Genomic DNA, 21,249 nt, shown 5'->3' on the forward strand with positions numbered 1-21,249 from the left:
CAGCACCTGCAGGCAGCGATGCCTGGCCCCAGACACCTACTGCCGGAGGCTATGGCACAATCCAGATGGACTTGGCCCACGTGTTTCCTGCAAAAGTGACCTCATTGCTAGGAGGGAAGGAAGGGCCCATCAAGCCCACACGGCCGGGTGCACCAGCAGGCAGCTCCCCTCAGGGCACGGAGGAGTGGGTGGGGCGGCACAAAAGGCTGGGTGCAGTAGCAGCGCGGGCCTTGGAGCCTAGAATTTAATCCCCTGCTGCCCCATTCAGGATCCTCCCCCCGGGACAGCAACCCACAGGGCTCTTACCTTGAGCAGCCTCTTGAGGACAAGCTGGCAGGTCTGCCGCTCATCACCGCCCATCAGCTCCTCCGGGCGCATCAGAGCCCGGTACCTGCTGGAGAACTCCACGTACGTCCACCTGCGGAGGGGACAGAGGCCAGAGCCAACGGGGAGAGTTGGAGCACGCCAGGGACTCCAATGCCCCAGCAGAGAGGAGGGCAGGCAGGAAACTCCTGGCTTGGCCGTACCTGGATGGATAGCCAGAGGCGCTGATCTGAATGGTTTCCAGGACCCCGCAGGCTCTCAGCTGCTCGACTGCTCGCTTGGCATCAAACCTAGAGCAGAGAGAGAGTCAGTGCCCTCCGAGCGAGGGTTCCTTAGGGCACGTGGCAGGTTTGGATCTGCCATGCCGCCCTCAGCCCAGGCCTGGGCCGGCCACCTCCTTGCTGACTGTTCATGGTGCAGCCACCTGCAGAGGCGCCAAGGGGAACGAGGCAGCTGGGTTGCAGCTCCCAATCCAGCTGCACAGCTGCTCGGGACAGCAAGGGAAGTCGCCCGGCTCTGCACTGGACCAAGGAGGCAGCCAAGTTTGCTACTGCAGAGCTGGAACAGACTGCTGCTAGTCTCACAAGAGCTCCTTGGTGATGCGGGTTCCCCAGACAGCAGCTCTGGCTGGAGTTTCCCCCGCTCCAGCCCCCGCCCCATCGCAAAGCTGCCAGGCACTCACTCGAAGGGCTGCTTGCGGTCGTTGGGTGTGATGCAGCGTATGTAGTGGGGCACGGTGCTGCTCAGGGTCTCCATGAGCTTGTGCAGCGATGCTTTGAACTGCAGGGGACAGAGCGAGGTGGCTTAGGTCTGGGTGTGGATGCAGTGCCCCAGAGGGGAGCCAGGGCTCCCGAGCAGGCTCGGATCTTGTCCTCAGCAGAGCGAAGAGGCTTCTGGATTCCTTGGGGAGGGTTGGGGGCCCACCAGAGCTGCATTTCCCACTGCCCTTCATGGGCACAGGCAAGGGGCCTGGCAGTGGGTGGGCAGCAGAGAGCACCAGGACCCATTGTCCTAAGCTGAAGGCTGGTCCAAGGGAGGAGCAGAACCCCTGCATGCAGCCCCTGGATACCCAGCTGCCCCTTTCCAGGCCACCTTCTCACCTGGCAGCACTATTTGGGGCTTTGGGTGCTGATAAGCCTCTGAGCAGCCTGGAACCAGAGTCCCCAGCCCACCAAGCCTGTGGGTCTGCAGCTAAACTTGGCAGCTCAGACCAGCCCCAGCATGCGGCAGAGTCTGAGAACGTCCGAGTGCTTGGGCCCATCTCTCCCCACCACCCAGCAAGAGTGTTTGGAGCATCTCACTGCCGGGTCACAGATCCCTCCCCTGGGAGGGAAAGGCCCCGACTACCAACTGTGCTGAGCACCTGCTGGCCTCTGGGGACAGCAGGATTTGTAGGGGCTCAGCACCTCTCAGGCAGAGCCAGCCCAGGAACATTTCATGGCAGTGGAGGAGGAATCTGTTCAGCACGTTGAGAAGCCGGGAGGGGTTTGCACAGGGGTGGATGCTCGATGCTGCGTTAAAAGGGGGTAGTGACATGGGGAGGGCATAGGGCACGCCAGCCCCGCTGTGTACCTGGGTGGAGATGGGTTTCCTGTGCTCCTTGTCAGTAGCTGGCAGAGACCTCCTGCCAGGGCGGATGGTCACCCTGGACCCATGCGACCTGCGGGAGGGTAGGGCGATGCTGCTGTCCCCCTCCTCCGGGAAGAGCTCGGCCAGCAGCGCAGACTGGGTGGGGAGACATCAGAAGGATCAGAGCCAGCCGCAGGCCATGAGTGACACCTACTGGCCAGCAGGAACAGGCAGCCAGCAACCCCGAGCCCTATTGCAAGGGCCAGCCCCACGGCTCCCAGAGCTACTGTGGGGAGCCACCGAGCCAGCTGCATGAGAACTGCAGGCCCTGCAGCAGGACGCAGCCCTCCCCACAGCTGCCCCAGTGCTACTCATGGGCCTCTCTGCACCAGCGGGGGCGTCGGGCAAAGAGTCCGACACGCATAGGGCCCCGCGGAGCCACGGGCAGCATGGATCTGAGCCTGGGGTCAGTATAGAGCACGACAGGCACCAGCCCAGCCTCTGTGTCCCCCCGGGTTAGGAGCAGCTCATCCCTGCTCCCAGTCAGGATAAGTAGCAGCCACAGCCCAGAGTCCCCCGCCCATTGCAACGCACCCTAGAGCTGCGGCCCCTCCATGTCGTGTGATGAAACCTGCAGGAAAACGTCCAGCCAGAACTGGCAACTTGCAGGCTCAGCCACCAGTCCCTGTGAGCACCCGCAGCAGACGGAGAGTGGCCTGTGACTCCTACCCCGTGGGACCACTTACCTTCTGCAGATCCACGGGACGGCAACGAGGGGGTGGTGGGGGAGAGAAATGATAAACCGATTAGTTTAACAGCAGCGTCACCGTTGCTTTGTCTGCCGGCCTTTCCCCCCTCCCCAGCCCAGGTTAACAGTTCCCAGAGTCTAGCATCCCACATTGCAACAGTGGCCTGGAGCCCCAGCACAGCAGTGAGTGAGTCTCCCCGCCCCCCGCCGAGCTTCCCATTCCCAGCCACCAGCTCTGCTGGCGAGGCCTGGCCTGTTGGGATTGCACAGGCCATTCCCATCCCAGGGGGGTCTAGCCAGGCAGCTGCTTTACAGGTCAGTTTACAAAAGCATGGGTTTATTTTTGGGAGCCCCCCCAACACCAAGAGAAATAGAGGTCTGGCACCCCCTGGTGGAGGTGAGTCTTCATTTTCTGACCCACCCACAGCTGAGTCTGCACCAAGCCTTTGCAGCAGCAGCTCACGGCAGCAGAGAAGGGGGCCTGACAACTCAGGGCACCATGGACGGGACATGACCCGACCCCAGTTAGTCGTTTCCTACATTGCTCCCCTGGCATCTGGCCTCTGCACCACAGCTCTCATCACCCCCCACTCCCCCGACACACACACCCCCCCCCCCCACACACACCCCATGGAGTGAGGGCTCAGGGTGGGTGCAGCTTTTGTCCTTATTGCAGGACATGTGGGTCCCCACCTTGGCACCCAGTGAGGACACTGTGCCCCCCCTTCCCCCCAGGTCAATTGTGTTGACAAGATCTTTTTGTTTGCAAATTTGAATACTAGGGCTCCCCTGCCACTCCAGGTTTGCTTGTGGGGGGGGGGGTGCGCACGCAGGTTTGCCAGGGCACTTCTCCCCAAGATGCCAGCACTGCTCCTTCTGACCCACGTGACGATCCCCATCCCGGCACAGGATGGGGATGAACTTCAGATGACACCCGTCTACCACCTTCCTCTGTGCAGTCTGCTGCCAAGCACCCCACCCCCACCCCCACCCCGCTGGGAGGTCCATGGGCTCACCTTGCTGGCTCGGAGGAGCCCGATCAGCTCTGCATGGACAGTGTCTTGGTTCTTCTCCAGGAACCCACTGCACTGGTACTCCACCTGTGGGTGAACAGGGCATGCAGGAGGCCTTATCAGCTCCAGGGTCTCCTGGGACAATTCAGAGCCCAGAGGTCTCCAGAGCAGAGGTACTGGGGGTGGGGGAAATCAAAGCCAAGGGGAGCTGGGTGCCTAAAGCCCTTGGGCCTTTGAGAAGCCCCAGCCCGTTTGTACCAGGTGGATGGGAGTTCGATGCTTGTTACACAGGAGGGGTGGTGAAGAATTTCGCCTAAATAAGTATTTTTAAAAAAAGCAGACTGCCCTCACAGAGCCAGGTCCAGCCCTCAGCAAGGTGAGCCCTGGTGTCATTCCCAAATGCTGGCTGCAGCTGGAATTCTCTGTTTAACCCATGCAGACAAAACACCCCCACCCCACCCCTGCCCAGGCCAGACAGAAGCGTCAGGCTGGAAGGGGCCTCAGGAGTGGTCTAGTCCTGCCCACAGCACCCGCTCCAAAGGGACTAGAGCCCCATGCCCCAGCACAGACTGCTCAGGGTCCCAGTGGCCTCTGGGAGTCGGAGGCTCAAAGCTCACCAGCCTGCCTGGGATGCTCTAACTAAAACCCAGAGGGGCTGGAAGCTCTCTCAGAGTGGCAGCTGGTGCCGTGGATGCTTCCCAGTGGGTGCCAGCTAGGGTGGGGGGTGTCTCATGGTATTCAGGCAGTGCCACTTGCAGCCACACCCCAACATCAGTGGAGAGACCGTCTCTAGACGCTGGATTCTCCAGAGAGGTCTAGTTTGATCTGCACCAGCTGGTCCAGGCCAGGCCAGGCCAGGCCATTCACCAGCAGTTCCCCTCTCTGCAGAAATGCTGTGCCTTTTGTCTCGCTTCTCCCAGCAGGCCTTGCACCGAGCCTACAAGTCACCTGATCTCTAGGAACTACGAGTCCCAGGATCCCTTGCACTGTGCAGTGCAGAACCACGAGCTTGTTTCACAGTGCTACAGATGTGTATTTAGGCACATGACCCCTCCAGCATATCCCAGCCAGAGCTCAGACTCCAGCCACTGGCTGCCTTCTAACTGAGCCTGCTTTGTTTTCAGTCCCATCACCATTCCAGGAGCCCACTCAGCCCTGGAGCGAGGGGCAGGAGGGGGCCAGCTGCAGACCCACTGGGCCCTGGTGCACAGGGAGGTGGCTTTCGCCTGCAGCCAGCCTCCTGGGCACCCAGCCCCAGTGGAGCGCGGACAGGAGCAGGCGGGCACTGCAGTGACACTGCGGAAGCATGAGCTTTGCAGCTGAAGTCCTGGGCCAGCTGGGTTCCCACCTGCTTTGGGAGAGCCCCACTTCTCCCAGTGGGCGCCACAAGGAGTCCGGTGGGGTTATATGACAGCATTCGTTTGGGAGAGAAAACTTCAGGGTTCAGAGTGTCTGGATTTCTCTAAGACAGACTTCCCAGCCAGCTCCATTCTCACCCCAGCTCAGACAGACCTTAACTTGGGCAAGTCTCATAGCCTCTCCTATAGGCCAGTGGCCCCCCCACCCACCTGGGCCCTGGGGACCTTGCCCCCACCCCTGGGCCCTCCTACCTGGCCTGCGAAGTGGTGGACAATGAAGGCATCTGTGGACATCTTGGGCTTCTGGAAGTGGGGGCTGTGGTGAAGGTGCCTGTCATAGAGCTTCTGAGCCCAGCTCACGTCGCTGCCGTTGGGCATCTGGAAGGCAGAGAAGGCGAGTCAGACAGCAGGAGGCCTGAGGAACAGGACGCACTCTGTTGCCCCTAGGTAGGGCAGCCACCTGCAGCTAGGGATTTAGACTACTTGATTCCAAGGCCAGATGGGACCATTGCAATCCGGGCCGACCTCCTGTACGAGCCAGGCCAGAGAGCTATCCCCAAAATCATTCCTAGAGCCCATCTCAGAAACACCAGCCCATCTTCATTTAATCAATCAGCAGCAGCAATGGAGAATCCACCACGAGCCTCGGTAAATTGTTCCAGCCGCTACTCTGGCTGTCAAAAATGTATGCCCGTCCTCCACTGAAAGGGCACTTTGTCTAGCTTCAATTTCCAGCCACTGGATTATGCAAGACCTTTCCCTGCTAGAGTGCAGAGCCCATTATTAAATACTTGTTCCCCACACAGCTTCAGATAGTCAAGTCACCCCTTAACTTTCTCTTTGTTAAGGTAACTAGATTAAGCTCCTCGTGGCTCTCACCATCAGCCAGATTTTCCTTTGATCAGTTTCCTGGCTTTTCTCCGAAACCCCTCCAATTTAGAAGCTGTAAGCTATTCCCCCCGCAGGGAATTTGTTTGAGAACAAGTTGTCTCAGGCCTAGGACAAGAGACTGTCCCATTACACAGGCTGGAAGGAGAGCGCTGGACCCTCATGCCCCCCTCCCCCAAGCTGGCATCGCCCACAGATGCGCTGCTGGCCTCCCGGTAAAGCAGGAAGGACGCTCACCTTGCACTCCTCATTCAGCAGGTCCAGAATGCCCAGCTTGGCCTCGATGAGGTCGATGCAAGGCTGGTTGTCGTAGAAGTCGATGAAGGTCCAGGGGATCTCCTCCTTCATGTATTCCTCCTGCTCCAGCTTAAAGACATGCTATGGGGGAGGGATGGGAACGGGATCAGAGCTCTTCATAGAATATCAGGGACCTCAGGAGGTCATCTAGTCCAACCCCCTGCTCAAAGCAGGGCCAATCCCCAATTTTTGCCCCAGAACCCTAAATGGCCCCCTCAAGGATTGAACTCACAACCCTGGGTTTAGCAGGCCAATGGTCAAATCACTGAGCTATCCGCACAGGGTTGGGAGAGCAGTCGCCAGAGTTTGGTCTAGGTTTCAGTGGACCCTGCACTGTTGCCCGACGGCCAAGCCAGCGGGCCATCCCTTCTGCCTGGGAAGCTGCTTGGAGATGCAAACCACAAGGGCCCTTCTGGCCATGCCACACAGACTTTAAGTGACCACAAGCTGCAGGGAGGGGAGAATCGGGCCCTAGGCTGCCTGCTATGGTAGTTTGCCTCCAGCAGCTTTGCACAACCCTGCCAGGACAGGACTGGGATTCAGGGAACTGTTGTAAGGGCCACTCAGGTGTTGAGTCACCAGAACAGCATTCTGCATGGGGGCGGGTCCCTACCTTCCCAGCAGGACCCTGCTCCATTTTCTCTGGTCATAGCCCTTACTCTGCAGGGGGAGCACTCCGAGCCGAGAGCCCCCTGCAGGGGCCGTTCAGAGGCTTCCGTTCCACAATGGAATCAGGTGCCCAATTCCCCTGGGCTCTTGACATTTCCAGCCCTCCAGGCTAACCAGCACCCAACACGCTAGACAAGCACAGCGCCCAGAGACTGACCTCCAACGGAGACCAGACTAGCAAATTCTCCAGCTGCCCAAGAGCCATTATAGTGACATCAGCTGAACCCCCAGCCCTTGGGCAAATGTGGCATTCACTCTCCAAACAAGCAGAAGCCTCGTGAGCCAAGGGAACGTCAGACGGGGACAAGATCAGTTTACACTTTTTTGCAGCACACTATTTAGTGGCTTCGTGTCTCTTCGCAGCTCCGTATCATTAGCGGAGTCAGCAGGGGACAGATACCATTTGGCAGGAAGTTCCCCTGATTTTCAAACTCTCTGTTCAAACGTGGAATGAAGATTTTAAAAAGTTTAACAAAATGAAACTAAGAAAGTTGTTTTGATTTGATCAATTTGTTCCAATTTTGATTGTTAGCTTTTTTATTATGATTAAAGTCTTCGTATAAACGGAGTTGTGTTTCAAGAAAAAACGAGCCTGTTCCTAAAATGTTCAATTGGGACACTGACCGAAATGGTGTCAAAACTGACCCTTTGGAAAAACAAAAAAACAACATTTTTATTGGAAAATTGAAACCAAAAAAGTTCCCAGCCAGCTCCAGACATTAGGAGTTTGTGGGGAACACGGAGCTCCAGCCCTACCGGTGGCCGGTTCTCTGGTGAACGCTGTAACAGCTGCCCAGGGACTTCCGAGCACGGTTACAGGCGCAGCCTAACTGGTCTCCACACTAAGGCGCCAGGCCCGGAATTCAATATGCAGGTGTCAAACTCAGTTGAACTAGCAGAAACTGTTCTTAAGAGCCATCTCAGGCAGTCTTTCAAGGCTCCCCTAGGGCACGGAGGGGGAGGCAATTGTTGGCAGTTGCTACCACACCCACAGCATGCTGCCTGCTGCTCTTTGAGAGCAGCCGGAGGACACCAGGCTTGGGACAGAGCAGCGAGGGGAGAACAGACTTCAGGTACCCAGTGACCTTCCCCAGTTAATTCAGTTGTTTGTTTTACCGTAGCACCCAGGAGCCCCAGTCATGGACCCGGGGCCCACTGCGCTAGGCGCTGTACAGATGCCAGACCCCCTGCAAGGGTTCCGGAGCCTGGCAGGAGCGGGGGCAGCACTGACCAGGTTGAAGTGCTGCTGCAGCTTCTCGTTGGCATAGTTGATGCAGAACTGCTCGAAGCTGTTTTCTGGGAACGTCTCAAACCTGGGGGAGAGACGGGGTGGGGGTGAGGATGACGACAGGGGAGCTGACAGGGTCTCTCCAAGGGTTTGTGCTTTTAAACAAGGAGAATTAGTGGGGGAAATAAATCCAGCTGAGTTTAGTGCTGGAGCAAAGAGGATCCCTGGGCCTTACACACTCCTCTCCATCCCATTAGCTTCTGCAATGCCCCCAGTTGCCCTGAACCCTCGTACCTTCCAGAGGGGGTGGCGTACGATAGCCTCTAGGCAGGAGGCCAGCAGGGATGGCCAGGGAGCACTCACCAGCGAGAGCAGAAGATGGGGATGGGAAAAGGGACACTGCTATGGTCCACAGCTGGCCAAGCCCAGTGAGCGCAGACAACCAGAGCCACTCTCTAGCTTGGCCCAGCCATATACCCTTGTCTTGGCCACACGGGGCTGGAGTTGGATTTCCCAGACTGCCAGGTAGGCACCCACTCCCCACCAGGGGGGGAAAAAAAGGAACAGAGGGGACCAGGAGAACTAGGACCTGCCAGCTCAGAAGACCCCGGAGGAGACTGTCCAGGTGTGTGGAGAAAGGATCACCCAGGCAGTCCATGCTCTGAGGCCGTATCACCTGGTTAGCGTGGGGCACCTACCAGCTCACTAGTACGGAGAGGTTTTGCCAGGAAGGAGCCCATGCAGGTTGGCTCCCCTCTGAGCAGGCACAGACCCCTCCTTCACATGGGGGTGCGCAGAGGCTGGTCCAGCCTCCGTGCGGGGCCTGAAGCGAGGAAGGCTGGACTCAACGCAGGCCTGGTCCTTACCCGTAGATGTCCAGGATGCCGATGGAGGCGTGCTGCCTGCAGGATGCCCGCAGGGCTTTGTTGATCCTGCTCACGATCCACTTGAAGAGCTGCCCGTAGATGTGCTTGGCCAGGGCATCGCGGGAGTTCAGGGCCTGCCGCCTGGACATGGGCTTCACGTAGGTCTCGCCGGCTGTGACCAGCTTGCGGTTGCAGAGCCAGCGTGACACCTGGGACTTCCCCACACCCAGCAGAGAGCAGAAGAGGCCCAGGGCTTCGCCGTCTGGCTGCATGGAGACAGAACCCTCTCGTCGCTGTGGGGCAGGGAGCGACCCCATGACACCCAGCTAGTACTGGGATAGCCTCCGGGGGGCTCGGCAGAGCACCCCACTCTGAGCCAACAGCCCAAGGCCCATCCAGCCGCCCCTCACCAGCCTGGCCCCCTCACCTCTAGCTTGGCTGAGGCAAGGGCCACCCTCGTCAGCCAGGCCCCCCGCTACGCCCAGGGCTGCGGGCTACTGGAGAGGGGACACCCACCGAGCGCTGCAGGGTGGAGGGAGCTTACCAGCTTACCTCAGTGAAGCAGCTCTCCCCGTGCCGGTCCTTCGCGCAGAGCCGGATGTTGCCCAGATGCAGGATAGAGGCCAGGATGCTGAACAGTTCCAGCTGGTTTGACTCATGGACCCCTGCAGAGCACACAGCGCATTGTGCCGCACCAGGCCAGGAGCCGGGCATCCCCATGGAGAGGGCCACTAGCCGCTCTTCCTCCCGCGTTGCCCCAGGACAGCTTCAGCTCAGACAAGGAGCAAGTTCCAGCCACGCCCCCTCAGCTGTGACGTGGGGGCAGGTTGGGTGGAAGGAGCACAGAGCTCTGCGCACCCCTGTGGCCTCTAACTCTGGGCAGCTGCCCATGCCCGGCAGTTCCTATTGCCCAGTGGGACACATGCCCTCCCATGCCATGGTCACACCCTGTCCTGGTGGCCGTGGTAAGAGGGCAGCGTCCCGCAGCCTGCAATCACTGCGGCTTGCCCATAGCATGCTCTGTGGCATGCTATAAGGGCTAGGAAATGGGGGTGGAGTTCGGAGGAAGACTAGGGACTGGATTACACTTCCCAGTTAGGTGGTCATAAGGTCGAAATAAGCTACCTAATTAGGTCAGCGTCTACAACCTTCCTCCTGCAGAGGTAAGTGCCCTACTACCCCGACAGAGCAACTCCGCCTCCAGGCACGAGGCTTATGTCGGTGTCGTAAGGGTGATGCGGCGTGTGTAGACACCGCGTCCCTTACATCGGCTTCTGACGGTCTTGTCAATTTCATGGCCCGCGCCCAGCTGTACCCCTTCCCCGGAGGGCTGGGTAAGGAGCCCCAGCAGCCCTCACCCCTGCCGGGAGCCAGTTTTACAGTGACGTTGACAAGGCTCCCCCCCGCCCAGAGAAGCCCCAGGCAGCTTGCCCTCTGGGTCCCAGCGGGGAACTGGTGGGGGCAGCCTGCCAGGGCTCAGAACCATGGATGAGTCATTCCTTAACCACCCACTAGGGGGTTCCTCGTGCCTTCCTCAAACATCAGCCCGACTGAGCCTGGTCTGGCGTGGTCCGGAGACCCCCATGCTCTTAGCAGTGACGATACAAAGCCGGTGGGGACCGTAGCACTGCATTCAAGCCAGCTGCAACCCCCAGCCGGAGGTGGTACCAGGACAGGCAGGGACAGCTACCCAATAGCGAGAAGGCATTTCGCGTGCTCTCCAGGTCAGCAGCGTCATCCGTCGCCTCGAGGTGCGAGCACTGCCCCTGGTTGGTGTAACGGAAGGATTCAGCCCCACCTGCAGGGTTAGAGATGGATCAGCTCCCAGTTAGTTCCCTTCCGCTGTGACGGAGCAAGATCAGCCGCACGCAAGCCCCACTACCTCCGTCTCTCCTCCCACAGCTTCCCTCAGCTACTGGGGTAGCTATGGCCCTGCTCCCAATCCAGACACGCATCCCCATCCCTTCCTTGGCGGGGCATGGCCAGACACCAACGCGGAAAGCAGCCACATTCTTGGTGCCAGGCAAGAGCCGAGAGCCCCTTGAAAACAGCTTCTTCAAGATGGCCAGAAGCTGAGCCCCACTGCCGGTCTGGGGAGGGTTTTAGGAATTAGAGATGTGGATCACACACACAAGTTCAAACTTCTTTGCGAGAAGATGACACATTTTTTTAATCCCCTCTCCCGCAAAATAACCCACCACACTGACGATTTCCAGATAAAATCGTCTGGTGGGCTGAAGGGGAGCCAGGCTCCAGGGGTTCCCACAGCTCCAGAGCCAGCTACCCATGAGTCCCCAGACTTGTGGCAGTCTGTTTAATGGGCTATCCCAGAACTGGAGGCCCTGGAAATCCTGGGGCCCCCAGTCGCCTACCAGGCAGCCTGCCAAGAAGCCAGGCAGACGAGTTGTCAGGAAGCCAGACTGGAAACCAGGCAGGATTGAAACCTGAGGAGCTTTGTCCCAGTTGAACCCCCTCCGCAGAAAGTTTTTGATTTAGAACAGGCACATTCCCCCATGGAATAATTGTTTGAGGAGCTTTGCTTATCCCTGTGAACCCAAGCAGTGTGCCGCGTTTCTCCTCTATACACTGCCAAAAGCATTTACCTTTTCAGTTTGCCTGCCATGAATATTGTCCAACCAGCCCCTGGTTCTCATGCTACGGAACAGGTCAACAACAAGGGGAGAGGTCCCTTTAGCCCCAGAGCCACCCTGGTATCCTCACCTACCCTCTAGGTTCTCCGATCCATCTCCACAGCCCTCGTTTGAGGGGTCCTGTATAGACCCCACCCCAGCCTTGCTGCTTCCCAACTCGGCACCACCCGGAGAGCTGCTGCGGGGACAGTGCATGGGGACAGCTGACTGGGCTCTTGCCCGCACGCTGGCTGCCCAGGGAGGCACTGGTTCTCTGCCTGGGGCACTTACCGAGGCCCAAGCCTTGGAACTCCGGCAGCGCGGCCGACGCACACAGCTGATAGAAGATATGGTAGTTCCTCTCAGCTTTTGCCTGCACAGAGACAAGCAGAACAGCCGGTTTGGGCCAGATTTTCCTGGATCCCTCCCCCTGTTGCTACCTCATCCCTCTGGCTAAAGGAATGCCCAGGCCATGTCAGATACCGCTATCCCCCTCCTCCACAGTAACAAACCCATGCTAGAATGGGTACCTGGCTACCCCATGCTTAGCTGCTGGTTCACATAAGAGAATAAGGGCCTACTATAGCTACCAGCTAAGAGTCTCGCCCTGAACTCAAGAAGAGCCTCCTGCTTTTGGAATCGAAGAGTCTGAGTTCAGACTCCCTCCCGTTCAAGCAAGAGTTTATGGAGGAGCACTGCAGCCTGGCTACATAGCCACATCTTTCAGGTCTGCCTGGATCTCCAGGCATCTCAGCCATCTGCCCGCAGCTCCAGCCAGGAGGGGGGAGATGTAGAAGGCAACAGGGAAGCATTTCTCCAGCTTCCCATTGGAATTTCTGGTCACTGTTTCTGGAATAGACATTTTAAATTAGTTTATTAGCAATATCGTGGATTTTCCCTTTAAAAAATGGAAAGCACATTTTAAAGAGGCTCATTTCCAAAAGTGAAAAGTTAAGTAGAAAAAGGGCACTTCCCCCCCGCCCCCCAGACAAAAATGTTTCCTCCTTGAAAGTCAGCCAGCCCTCCTGATAAGAGGCAACTAGGTCTTGTTCTTACAGATTTGCTCCCTGGAAGGAGGGTTAAGGTAGCAATTTTGACCCAAAATGGGAGCCTCCTAGCTTAGACACCTGCATTGGTCGGCCAACAGAGCTCCTCAGCTTAAGCAAAGGGTCTGTGGAACCTCCTTCCCCATGATTGTCTGACGGAGCCTGGATTTGAACTTTCAGTAAGCCAGCAAGGCTCAGCCACTTCCTCCAGCTTTGCCACTGGTGGGAAGTTTGCGGAGGAGGGCATTCATTGGTGTGTTTAACTCACTCACACAAGCTCTGGACGAATCGGTGGTGAAAACCACACACATCTAGGTCCTTTCGGTTGGCACGCTTTGGATGATGGGGTCTTAAATTTCAGTAAATTCTCATGGAAAAGTTATTTCAGGCCTTCCCTTTTTCCAGCTTTACCACAGAAAACAATCAATGATCCTGGGGGCTGTTTAGTTCTCCCCACCCCCATTTTCTTTTCACAAGCGTTAAAGTGAAACAATTAAAAATTAAAAGATTCTCCATGTCCTTTGTTGTGCTGCATGCAGGGGCGAGAGAGAGGGAGGAAATCGCAAGGTCTTCTGTTTCCTGTTGTCAAAAAGGCCCTTTTAACTCTCACGTTTTGGTTCAGGACGTTTCCTGAAGCTCTAGTCAAGCTGTGGCTGCACAGATCGGGCACGTCGGGGGGCGAGAGGGTATGGAGACGACAGATTAAGACTCAAATGGAGCCTTGCATCTCAGTCAGCAACAGTGGTCCCTGCTCAGACTTATATGAGCAAGGGCCCTGGGGCCAGGGGAGAGAGTGTCCAGTAGTCAGAACATGTCATGCGGCTTTACCACCACCTGCCATCCATGCACCCCCCCCCCAGCCCTGGGCAGGTCATTGTACCCCCAACCTCATGCCGAGCTCCGTTGCACTGTAGGAGCTCTGCCCCCCCACCCCCGCACACAGAGCCTAAGGACTTCGGGTAGTATTTGGAGCTGGCATTGAAGTCCAAAGCAGTAGGCAGTGATCAGGTGCGCAGGGATAAGGGGGAAAATGTTGAAGTATATGCACCCCCCACACACTCTGCTGCCTCTCAGGCCCTTCCCAGAGTCCAGTTCCTCAGCATGCTCAGAGCCTGGCCAAGGCTGCAGTCCCAGCTCAGACAACAGGAGAATCCAGCGAGCAAGGGAAAGCGCCAGCCACCTTTACGTGGGTCTATAAAGGGGCTTTGCTTACCCTGCTTCAAGAGCTGGACCGTCACCCAGTCAGTGATACCCTGGGCTGCAGTGCCCTAGCCAGCTGGTGTGTATACCCCCTCCCCTGCACGGTGCCCACCTGGAAGGTGAGGCGGGATTTCTCCAGCAGGTAGGTTTTCATGGCGGCCCCGACAATGCGATACTCATGGCTGAAGCAGATTTCCACATATTTCCCAAAGCGGCTGCTGTTGTCGTTCCTGGTGGTCTTGGCATTTCCAAAAGCCTGATTGGGAAGGGAAATGGTGCTTAGCCTTAGATCTCCGAGTGCCTAGCCAAGGAGCCGCCTTACTCCCATTTTACAGGTGGGGAAATGGAGGCAGGCTGGTATGGGACTTTCCCGGGGTTACCCAGCAGGTCAGTGGCAGAACTGGGAACACAGCCTAAGTCTCCTGAGTTTTAGTCCAGTGCCCTGCCCACTAGGCCACAGTGTAGAGTGGGTCTATGCACACACCCCTGCCTCCACCCATGCTGAGGGAACTGGAATTGTTTAGTCTGCAGAAGAGAAGAATGAGGGGGGATTTGATAGCTGCTTTCAACTACCTGAAAGGGGGTTCCAAAGAGGATGGATCTAGACAGTTCTCAGTGGTAGCAGATGACAGCACAAGGAGTAATGGTTTCAAGTTGCAGTGGGGGAGGTTTAGGATTGGATATTAGGAAAAAAATTCACTAGGAGGGTGGTGAAGCACTGGAATGAGTTACCTAGGGAGGTGGAGGAGTCTCCTTCCTTAGAGGTTTTTAAGGTCAGGCTTGACAAAGCCCTGGCTGGGTTGATTTAGTTGGGGATTGGTCCTGCTTTGAGCAGGGGGTTGGACTAGATGACCTCCTGAGGTCCTTTCCAACCCTGATATTCTATGATCATACCTGGGACCACACATAGGTGGCAGGTACAGGGCTGATCAGCCTGCAAGCCCTGAGCTCTCTCCCTTCCTAGCTGTGTTTGCAGTGAGAAGGCTGGCATGGGGCATGCCTTAGGGAGTGTTCCCCAAACAGTGGGTCCTGACCCTCCAGTGGTCATGGGAAGGTTCTAGATGGGTCACAAACCTGGTGCAAAGGGGAGGGGGTGGGTCACAGTGGCAGCTCCTGTCCCACTGATCTGGGCCCAGCTCCCTGCTCCTGGCAGACTGGGTCACAGCATCACTCTTATGGCCCGGCCACCCAAGCCGTTAGGACAAGGGGCAGCTGGGCCAAACCCGCCGCGATACTGCAGCCCATATTGAGCCGGGCCCAGATCTGCAGGACAGACTTGCTCTCCAACACGTGCAATTGCAAAGAGAAAACGCAGCTGGTGGGTCGCCTTCGTAACACGTTCGGGAACCGTGGCTCTAGGGCCTGGTGCCCTCGGGAGACCTCACTGCAGCAGCCTGGAGCCCAGGCAGCAAGGAATCCTGCTGAGAGGCGTGTAGAAATGGGGCATCAGTGCAAGACAGGCTGCGCACTGAATGAGGCCGGGGCTACCTGCTCCCTAAGATCCAGACAGAGACAGCCTCCCTTGGAGGAGAGGACCTGGGAGCACAGAGGTGAACTGTGCCCCGATCAAGGTGTGCGCGGAGAGATGGGTCTGGTGGGATCAGAAGAGTCTTTGGGATGCCGAGTGGTCCCCAGACACCCTCGCCCAGCCCCACGAAGCATTGTCAAGACACTGGATGCAGCCAGCAGGGCCCGTGGGGAAGAGCCCAACTGCCATCAAAGCAGCTGACAGAAACAGGGGAACAGGCACTTCCAGCTGCCTCCCTTGCAAGTGCCAACCTCATTCTGCCTTTGGGTGGGTCAGGGCAACTGGCAGGGCTCCCATCCTGTGGCTCAGCGGGCTTCCAGGCAGAGACCCCCTGCCCTGCAGATTTCCTCTTGCTCTTATGCCACCCATTGCTGGGGGGCCTCATTCCCACCCCCGTTCGGCCTGCAGGGGAAGCCCCTCCATGCTGACAGACCTTGGGACGGAGAGGCCTCCTGAGGTCCCATGCGCAGCCAACCACACCACAGCTCTGTGCTCTGCCTTCCCGATACAGGCGCACGGACGGCCCTGCCCGCTAGCTACAGTGGGGGGAGCCGAGGGGATAGACGTGGGGAGATTTGCTTCACCCTGCCCTCCCCCGCACCCTCAGAGGGCCTCAGGGTGGGGAGGTCTCCAAACCTTTCTATTCCCCGGCTGTGGGAGCTGTCCACTTCCCTCACCTTGGGACCCAGAGCCCCAGCCCTACAGCTGCCGTCACTTCCCAAGGCAGGGGGTGGGATTCCCCATCTCCCACGTGGAGCAGAGAGGGGAGGGGAAGAACCCAGGCGGGCTGGGAACTGCAGCTCCAGACACGGTGCACCATAGGAGGGGAGCAGAGAGCTGCCTCCTCAGAGCAGGATTTCCTCCCTCCCCGCCAGCCAGCCGACAGGCCCAAGTTCAGCAGCGAGGAGCACAGCGAGGGAAAAGGAAGCAGGAAAATGAGGAATGCCAGGCCCCCCGCCAGGCTGCTCTGCAGAGATCCCTTCCCTCAGCCCCTTGAGGGGCAATACTGTGCCAAGGACAGCTGCACAGCGGCCTGCTCAGCGGGGGCAGGAGGCGAATCTCGCTCCAGGTAAAGCCTGGATCTATGGGGCACCTCTGCCCGCGAGGAGCCTCTGTGGCAGGGGAGCAGCCAGCCTTCTAGCTGGATCCACCTCCGCTGCCTCCAGAGGGCATTGCTGCAGCCCCAAGGGACCTGTGCAGCCAAGGAAGCCCATGAGCAGGAGAGGGAGCCCTCGATATCCTAGTCTCAACTAGGAATGGGAGTCCCCACACCCACCCTGGCAGCCCTCTAGGAAGCTCTCAGCCATTTGGCGAGCAGACAGATTCCTCCCCCTGTCAGACAGTGGATCTGGAGCAACCATCCCTGCTTCTTCCCTCCCCTCTGGCATGCCCAGGAGAGGCTAGCAGCACCTACCTCCATGATGGGGCTCGAGGCCAGCACCTTCTCCTCCATGCTGGAGTCACCCATGAATCCCCCGACCATGGCAAAGTACCGCATGGCATATTTGGCCGATGCCGTCTTGCCAGCACCCGACTCGCCGCTGATGATCAGCGACTGGTTTTTGTTGTTCCTGTGGGAGGCAACGGGAGCCCATCACAATGGGAGCTCAGCGAGGGCAGAGACTCCGCAGGAAGTTGCCCTCTTTAGTGATGGCTGAACCGCCAGACGATAAGGGACACAGCTGGGAAAGTCACCCACAAACATGGAGGTTTCTCCCAGCCCCGAGTTGGCTCTGGATGTCCCATGGGATCTCCCAGGTGTGGCTGGGCCAGGAGTGCCCTGAGGGCCCCATCTGGCCTTTCGCAGTTGAGTTAGGACAGGCAGCAAAGTAGAGTCAGGGTGGAGCAGGGACGAAGGCTGACATGGGCTGTTTAAGTGCAGGTTCAGGCTGGGTCTGAACCGGCCTTAGCACTCTGGGGCCACGGAGGAGCCTGGTGCACCAGGGAAATTCAGCCAGTTTGACTCACCCATCTAATGGGGAGGGAGAGATGGATTCTGGTTCCCCTGCTGGGGAGGCTCAGCACCGCAATCCCATATGGGGGTTGAGAAGGGGCCAACCCCCAGCATTTCCCTACTCCCCTCTAAGGAGAAGCATTGAGCGGCTTTTCTTGGACAGGGGAGTTTTCAGACAGACCCTTCCTCGCGGGGTTGGGTTTTAAGTGACACTCAGCAGCACTCCAGCCCCACACATGGCAGGAGCCAGCCCCACACATCCTGCCACCACTCTTCTGCTTAGCAGAGACAAATGCAGATTCACCAGGGAGCTCACCCTCCCCACCTGTTTCCACCGCCCTGGCTGGGAGCCAGCCCCAGGGAGCACTGGGTTTTATTTTAAAAGACAGCTGCTCCTGGCTCAAGCAGCCCCTTCCTTCCCCCACCACGATGCCTCAAGAGGGGCTTTGTTCCCATCCCTCTCCCCAGTAGCTGGAGGAGAGCAGGCATCTGCCTCGCATACAGCCATTAGCAAACGCCAGCCTCACCTGGCCATTCCCCACAGCCATGCCGAGCATGGAACTTGGCACAGTCTGGGGGAAGCAAACAGCAGGGCATGCATGGAGAGCATTGCTTACACATGGACACTCCTCCAGGAGCTGCCAAGGAGCCAGGGGTCCTTCTGAGGCAGTTAAGAGGCTGGGCTGGCAGCGGCGGTTCTAGGGAGTTTATTCTGTCTCACCTCAACATGGTTAGCCAGCTGCTTGGTTGATTCACCCCCAGTTCTCTGGGGCCCCATGCAGAGGTGACCCCATGTGGACGTCAGGACGGTGGTGTGTACTGAACCAACACTGAGGTTGGGCCCTGGGCTTTCCCACATCAGGCCACCAGCTCCACTGGTCAGAGATGAAACACTCTGGAGAGTCTGCAGCCGCAGCCGCTTGTCTTAGGGGGTGTCTACACAGGAGCAGGAGGCGAGGTTCCCAGCTCAGGCAGACATCCCCACGCTAGCTCAGATCGACTTGGGCGCTAAGGATAACAATGCAATGGCACAAGTGGTGGGATGGGTTAGCCACCCCCTCCCCACAAACACAATCTCAGCTGAAGCCCTAGGTGTTGTGACAGAGTTCCTCCTCTGCCCTGGTGGGTCCTGCGCTTATTGGCGGATTTGCTCGCCTCAGAGGTTCACAGCAGCCCTCAGTTTGGCCACTTTCATGGCTCAAATCTACCGTTCACTCAGTTAGCCTCATCGCTGGCCAGCATGGGGAAAGGAAGAACAATCCCCGCAATCTCTGCTGATCCACCTAGTGGATCGGGGAACAGGCCAGAGATCTTCCCCTCTGGTGGAACCCACAGTCCAGGTCAACTCGTCCGGTATCAAGTAGGGAGTTGGAGGATGGAGGGAACCTGGGCCCGCCCTTACTCCAGGTTCCAGCCCAGGGCCCTGTGGGTTGCAGCTGTCTACAGTGGCTCACGTGACAGCTGCAACTCCCTGGGCTACTTCCCCATGGCCTCCTCCTAACCTTCTTTATTCTCACCACAGGACCTTCCTTTCTCCTGATGTCCGATAATGTTTGTACTCCTCAGTCCTCCAGCAGTACGCCTTCTTGCTCCCAGCTCCTCGCGCACACACACCACAAACTGAAGTGAACTCCATTTTAAGCCCAGGTGCCCTGATGAGCCTGCCTTAATTGACTCTGGCAGCTTCTCGATTGGCTGCAGGTGTTCTAATCAGCCTGTCTGCCTTAATTGTTTCCAGAAAGTTCCTGATTGTTCTGGAACCTTCCCTGTTACCTTACCCAGGGGAAAGGGAGCTACTTAACCTGGGGCTAATATATCTGCCTTCTAGCACCTTCCTGTAGCCATCTGGCCCAACCCTGTCACATAACATACATGGGGCAGCCACCCCAGCCATGGCTACCCACTATATTTAGTAGGCTGGCTTGGTCAGAGTTAGCATGGGTACATCTCCCCCGCAGGAAGTGACACCTACACTGGAGATGTACCTTGAAAGCAGACACTCCTGCGCCTCCCTCTAGAACAGGGTAGCATGAACTAGCTTCAACCCCCCCACAGCCTGAGCTTCACGTACATCAGCACACATGGAAGCCATCAGAGCTGAGTCATTTAAGGGTCCTCAAATCACGTGTCGTGTGCCCATCCCCAGACTGATCAGCTCCATATGCTTCAAGGGAAGAGACGGAAGGCCAAGGAACCAGTTTGTTTTGCAGCAATTTCTTTAGACTTTCGCATCCACGCATATGATCCATTCTAGAGGACTTTAACAGAGCCACAGCCCCTGCTACAGACTGGCCCAAACAGAATGGGTCTCCCACTATTAAATTCTGGAGAGAGAAATTTTTAGGGATCCCCCACTGGTTCCATTCTAGTCAGGAATATGGGATTTCTCCAGAGGGAATTGCTCTGCTGCTCATCAGTCTTACCCCAGCTGAGCCACGCGCTGGACCTTTTTGGAGGCATTAGGCTGGGATTTTCAGAAAGGCAGATGCTCGGCTTCAACTGCCCTTCAGCCTCTGAGAACCCGGCCAGATCTCTTCACCATGCTTCCATGCTCTGTGCTGCTCACACGGGCCACCGCAAGCGCCTCCCATTGGCCAGGGTTGGGCAATGCCCCCACGGGATCGTTCCGGGGTGCCATCCTGCCACGTTCCAGGCCCTTGGACTCAGTTTTGCCTCCTCCCTGCCATCTTTCCAGCATCTCAACACTCCTCCCCAAACCCAGTTTCACATCATATTCTGAGCTGCTCAGAGCAATTGAACAAGGAAACAGACATTCCCTGGCACCCCCCGCGCCTCCGGCCAGGATTCCTGACCTTTAAGGTTACTTGAGATCTGTAATGGGGTGGCACCCACCTCTCGCAAGTGCCCCCTGGTGGGGCATGTGTGCACCTGCAGTTTTTATCCACTCACCGTGCCCCCTGTTGGCCGCTGCATTTGTCAGGAGGGTCTTTGGCAACTCAGCCCTCTGGCCAAGCCAAACTCTGTCCATGGATTAAACAAACCCCTTCTGGGGTACACAGTCCCAAGTGTCCCCAATGTCCTGCAGCCCTCCCTGGGCTCAGTCTTTAACTAGCCCAGCAGGGCCCATCACAGTACTGCTTGGTCCAGCTAGGTTGCAAGGCTCCTACTCTGGAACTGAGCAGCACCCCAAGGGCTTCTTCCCTGAGGACTCCTTGTCCCTATTCGAGTCCTCAGTGACTCCAGTCTTCCTGCCGAGTCACCCCTTTTGGGCTCAGTTCACCGACCACAGCTCCCCACTGAGTCAGCCCCACCCCTTCCCTGGGGTGCCGCAGTTCTAATTCTCTTCCTTGGGGCATAGCCACTTCCCCTGGTCCCACCCACTGCTCTGGGCCCCAAACCAGGGACCCTTTAAGCCCTGTGCTGCGTCCCTTCACTAATCGCTGCTCAACATTTCCCTTGGCCACTTCCCCGCAGCCCCTCTTAGCTGAGTCCCATCAGCCAGCCAGGAGCCACTCTCAGGCTCCCCTTGTCCCTGTCTAGCAGACTCATGTGCCCAGCCCCTGCAGCCAGCCAGGAGCACCTCAGCCTCCCCCAGTCCCTGCCAGCAGACAACTCACACTGGCCTGCAGCTCCTTTTATACGAGCCTACTGGGCCTGGATTGGCTACATCCCACATGGCCTCTCTAGGCAGCTTGGAGGACCCTCTCCACTGCCCTTCTTCTCTGGGGCAGGGCATGGCAGGAACTTGAAGCCTACTGCACCCCATCACAAGATCCCAACACCCAACATAACTTAAGTCCCCTTTGTAGCTAATCAGCAACAATAGCCCATCCCTGGGGCGATACAGCTCAGAAGGACCCGGGGTCCAGAGAATCAGGGGGTTCTTCTGCACCAATCACTCCAGCAGGAGAAGGAGCCAGTGCGGGATGCGTACGTCAGCATCCCGGGCGCAGCCTGCCGCAGCTCTGCT

At 57.8% G+C, this 21,249-nt stretch overlaps 1 protein-coding gene across 1 annotated transcript in view; it reads right to left on the bottom strand.

The window, feature by feature from the left end:
• The window catches only part of LOC311513038 (unconventional myosin-Vb-like), a 67,211-nt gene that overhangs the window by 28,973 nt on the left and 16,989 nt on the right, over positions 1-21,249 (bottom strand). The window contains exons 5-18 of the mRNA XM_084614597.1: positions 16,779-16,935; positions 13,949-14,092; positions 11,882-11,963; positions 10,651-10,758; positions 9,513-9,625; positions 8,961-9,226; positions 8,098-8,179; positions 6,138-6,278; positions 5,265-5,390; positions 3,658-3,741; positions 1,897-2,049; positions 1,007-1,104; positions 528-614; positions 307-418 (exon numbers count right to left, since the gene is read on the bottom strand). Coding sequence (XP_084470723.1) covers positions 307-418; positions 528-614; positions 1,007-1,104; positions 1,897-2,049; positions 3,658-3,741; positions 5,265-5,390; positions 6,138-6,278; positions 8,098-8,179; positions 8,961-9,226; positions 9,513-9,625; positions 10,651-10,758; positions 11,882-11,963; positions 13,949-14,092; positions 16,779-16,935 — 1,753 coding nt within the window. The remainder of the gene's footprint in view (positions 1-306; positions 419-527; positions 615-1,006; positions 1,105-1,896; positions 2,050-3,657; positions 3,742-5,264; positions 5,391-6,137; positions 6,279-8,097; positions 8,180-8,960; positions 9,227-9,512; positions 9,626-10,650; positions 10,759-11,881; positions 11,964-13,948; positions 14,093-16,778; positions 16,936-21,249) is intronic.

The sequence above is a fragment of the Lepidochelys olivacea genome, assembly GCF_965140295.1.
Source record: "Lepidochelys olivacea isolate rLepOli2 genome assembly, chromosome: 25".
Lineage (NCBI taxonomy): Eukaryota > Metazoa > Chordata > Testudines > Cheloniidae > Lepidochelys > Lepidochelys olivacea.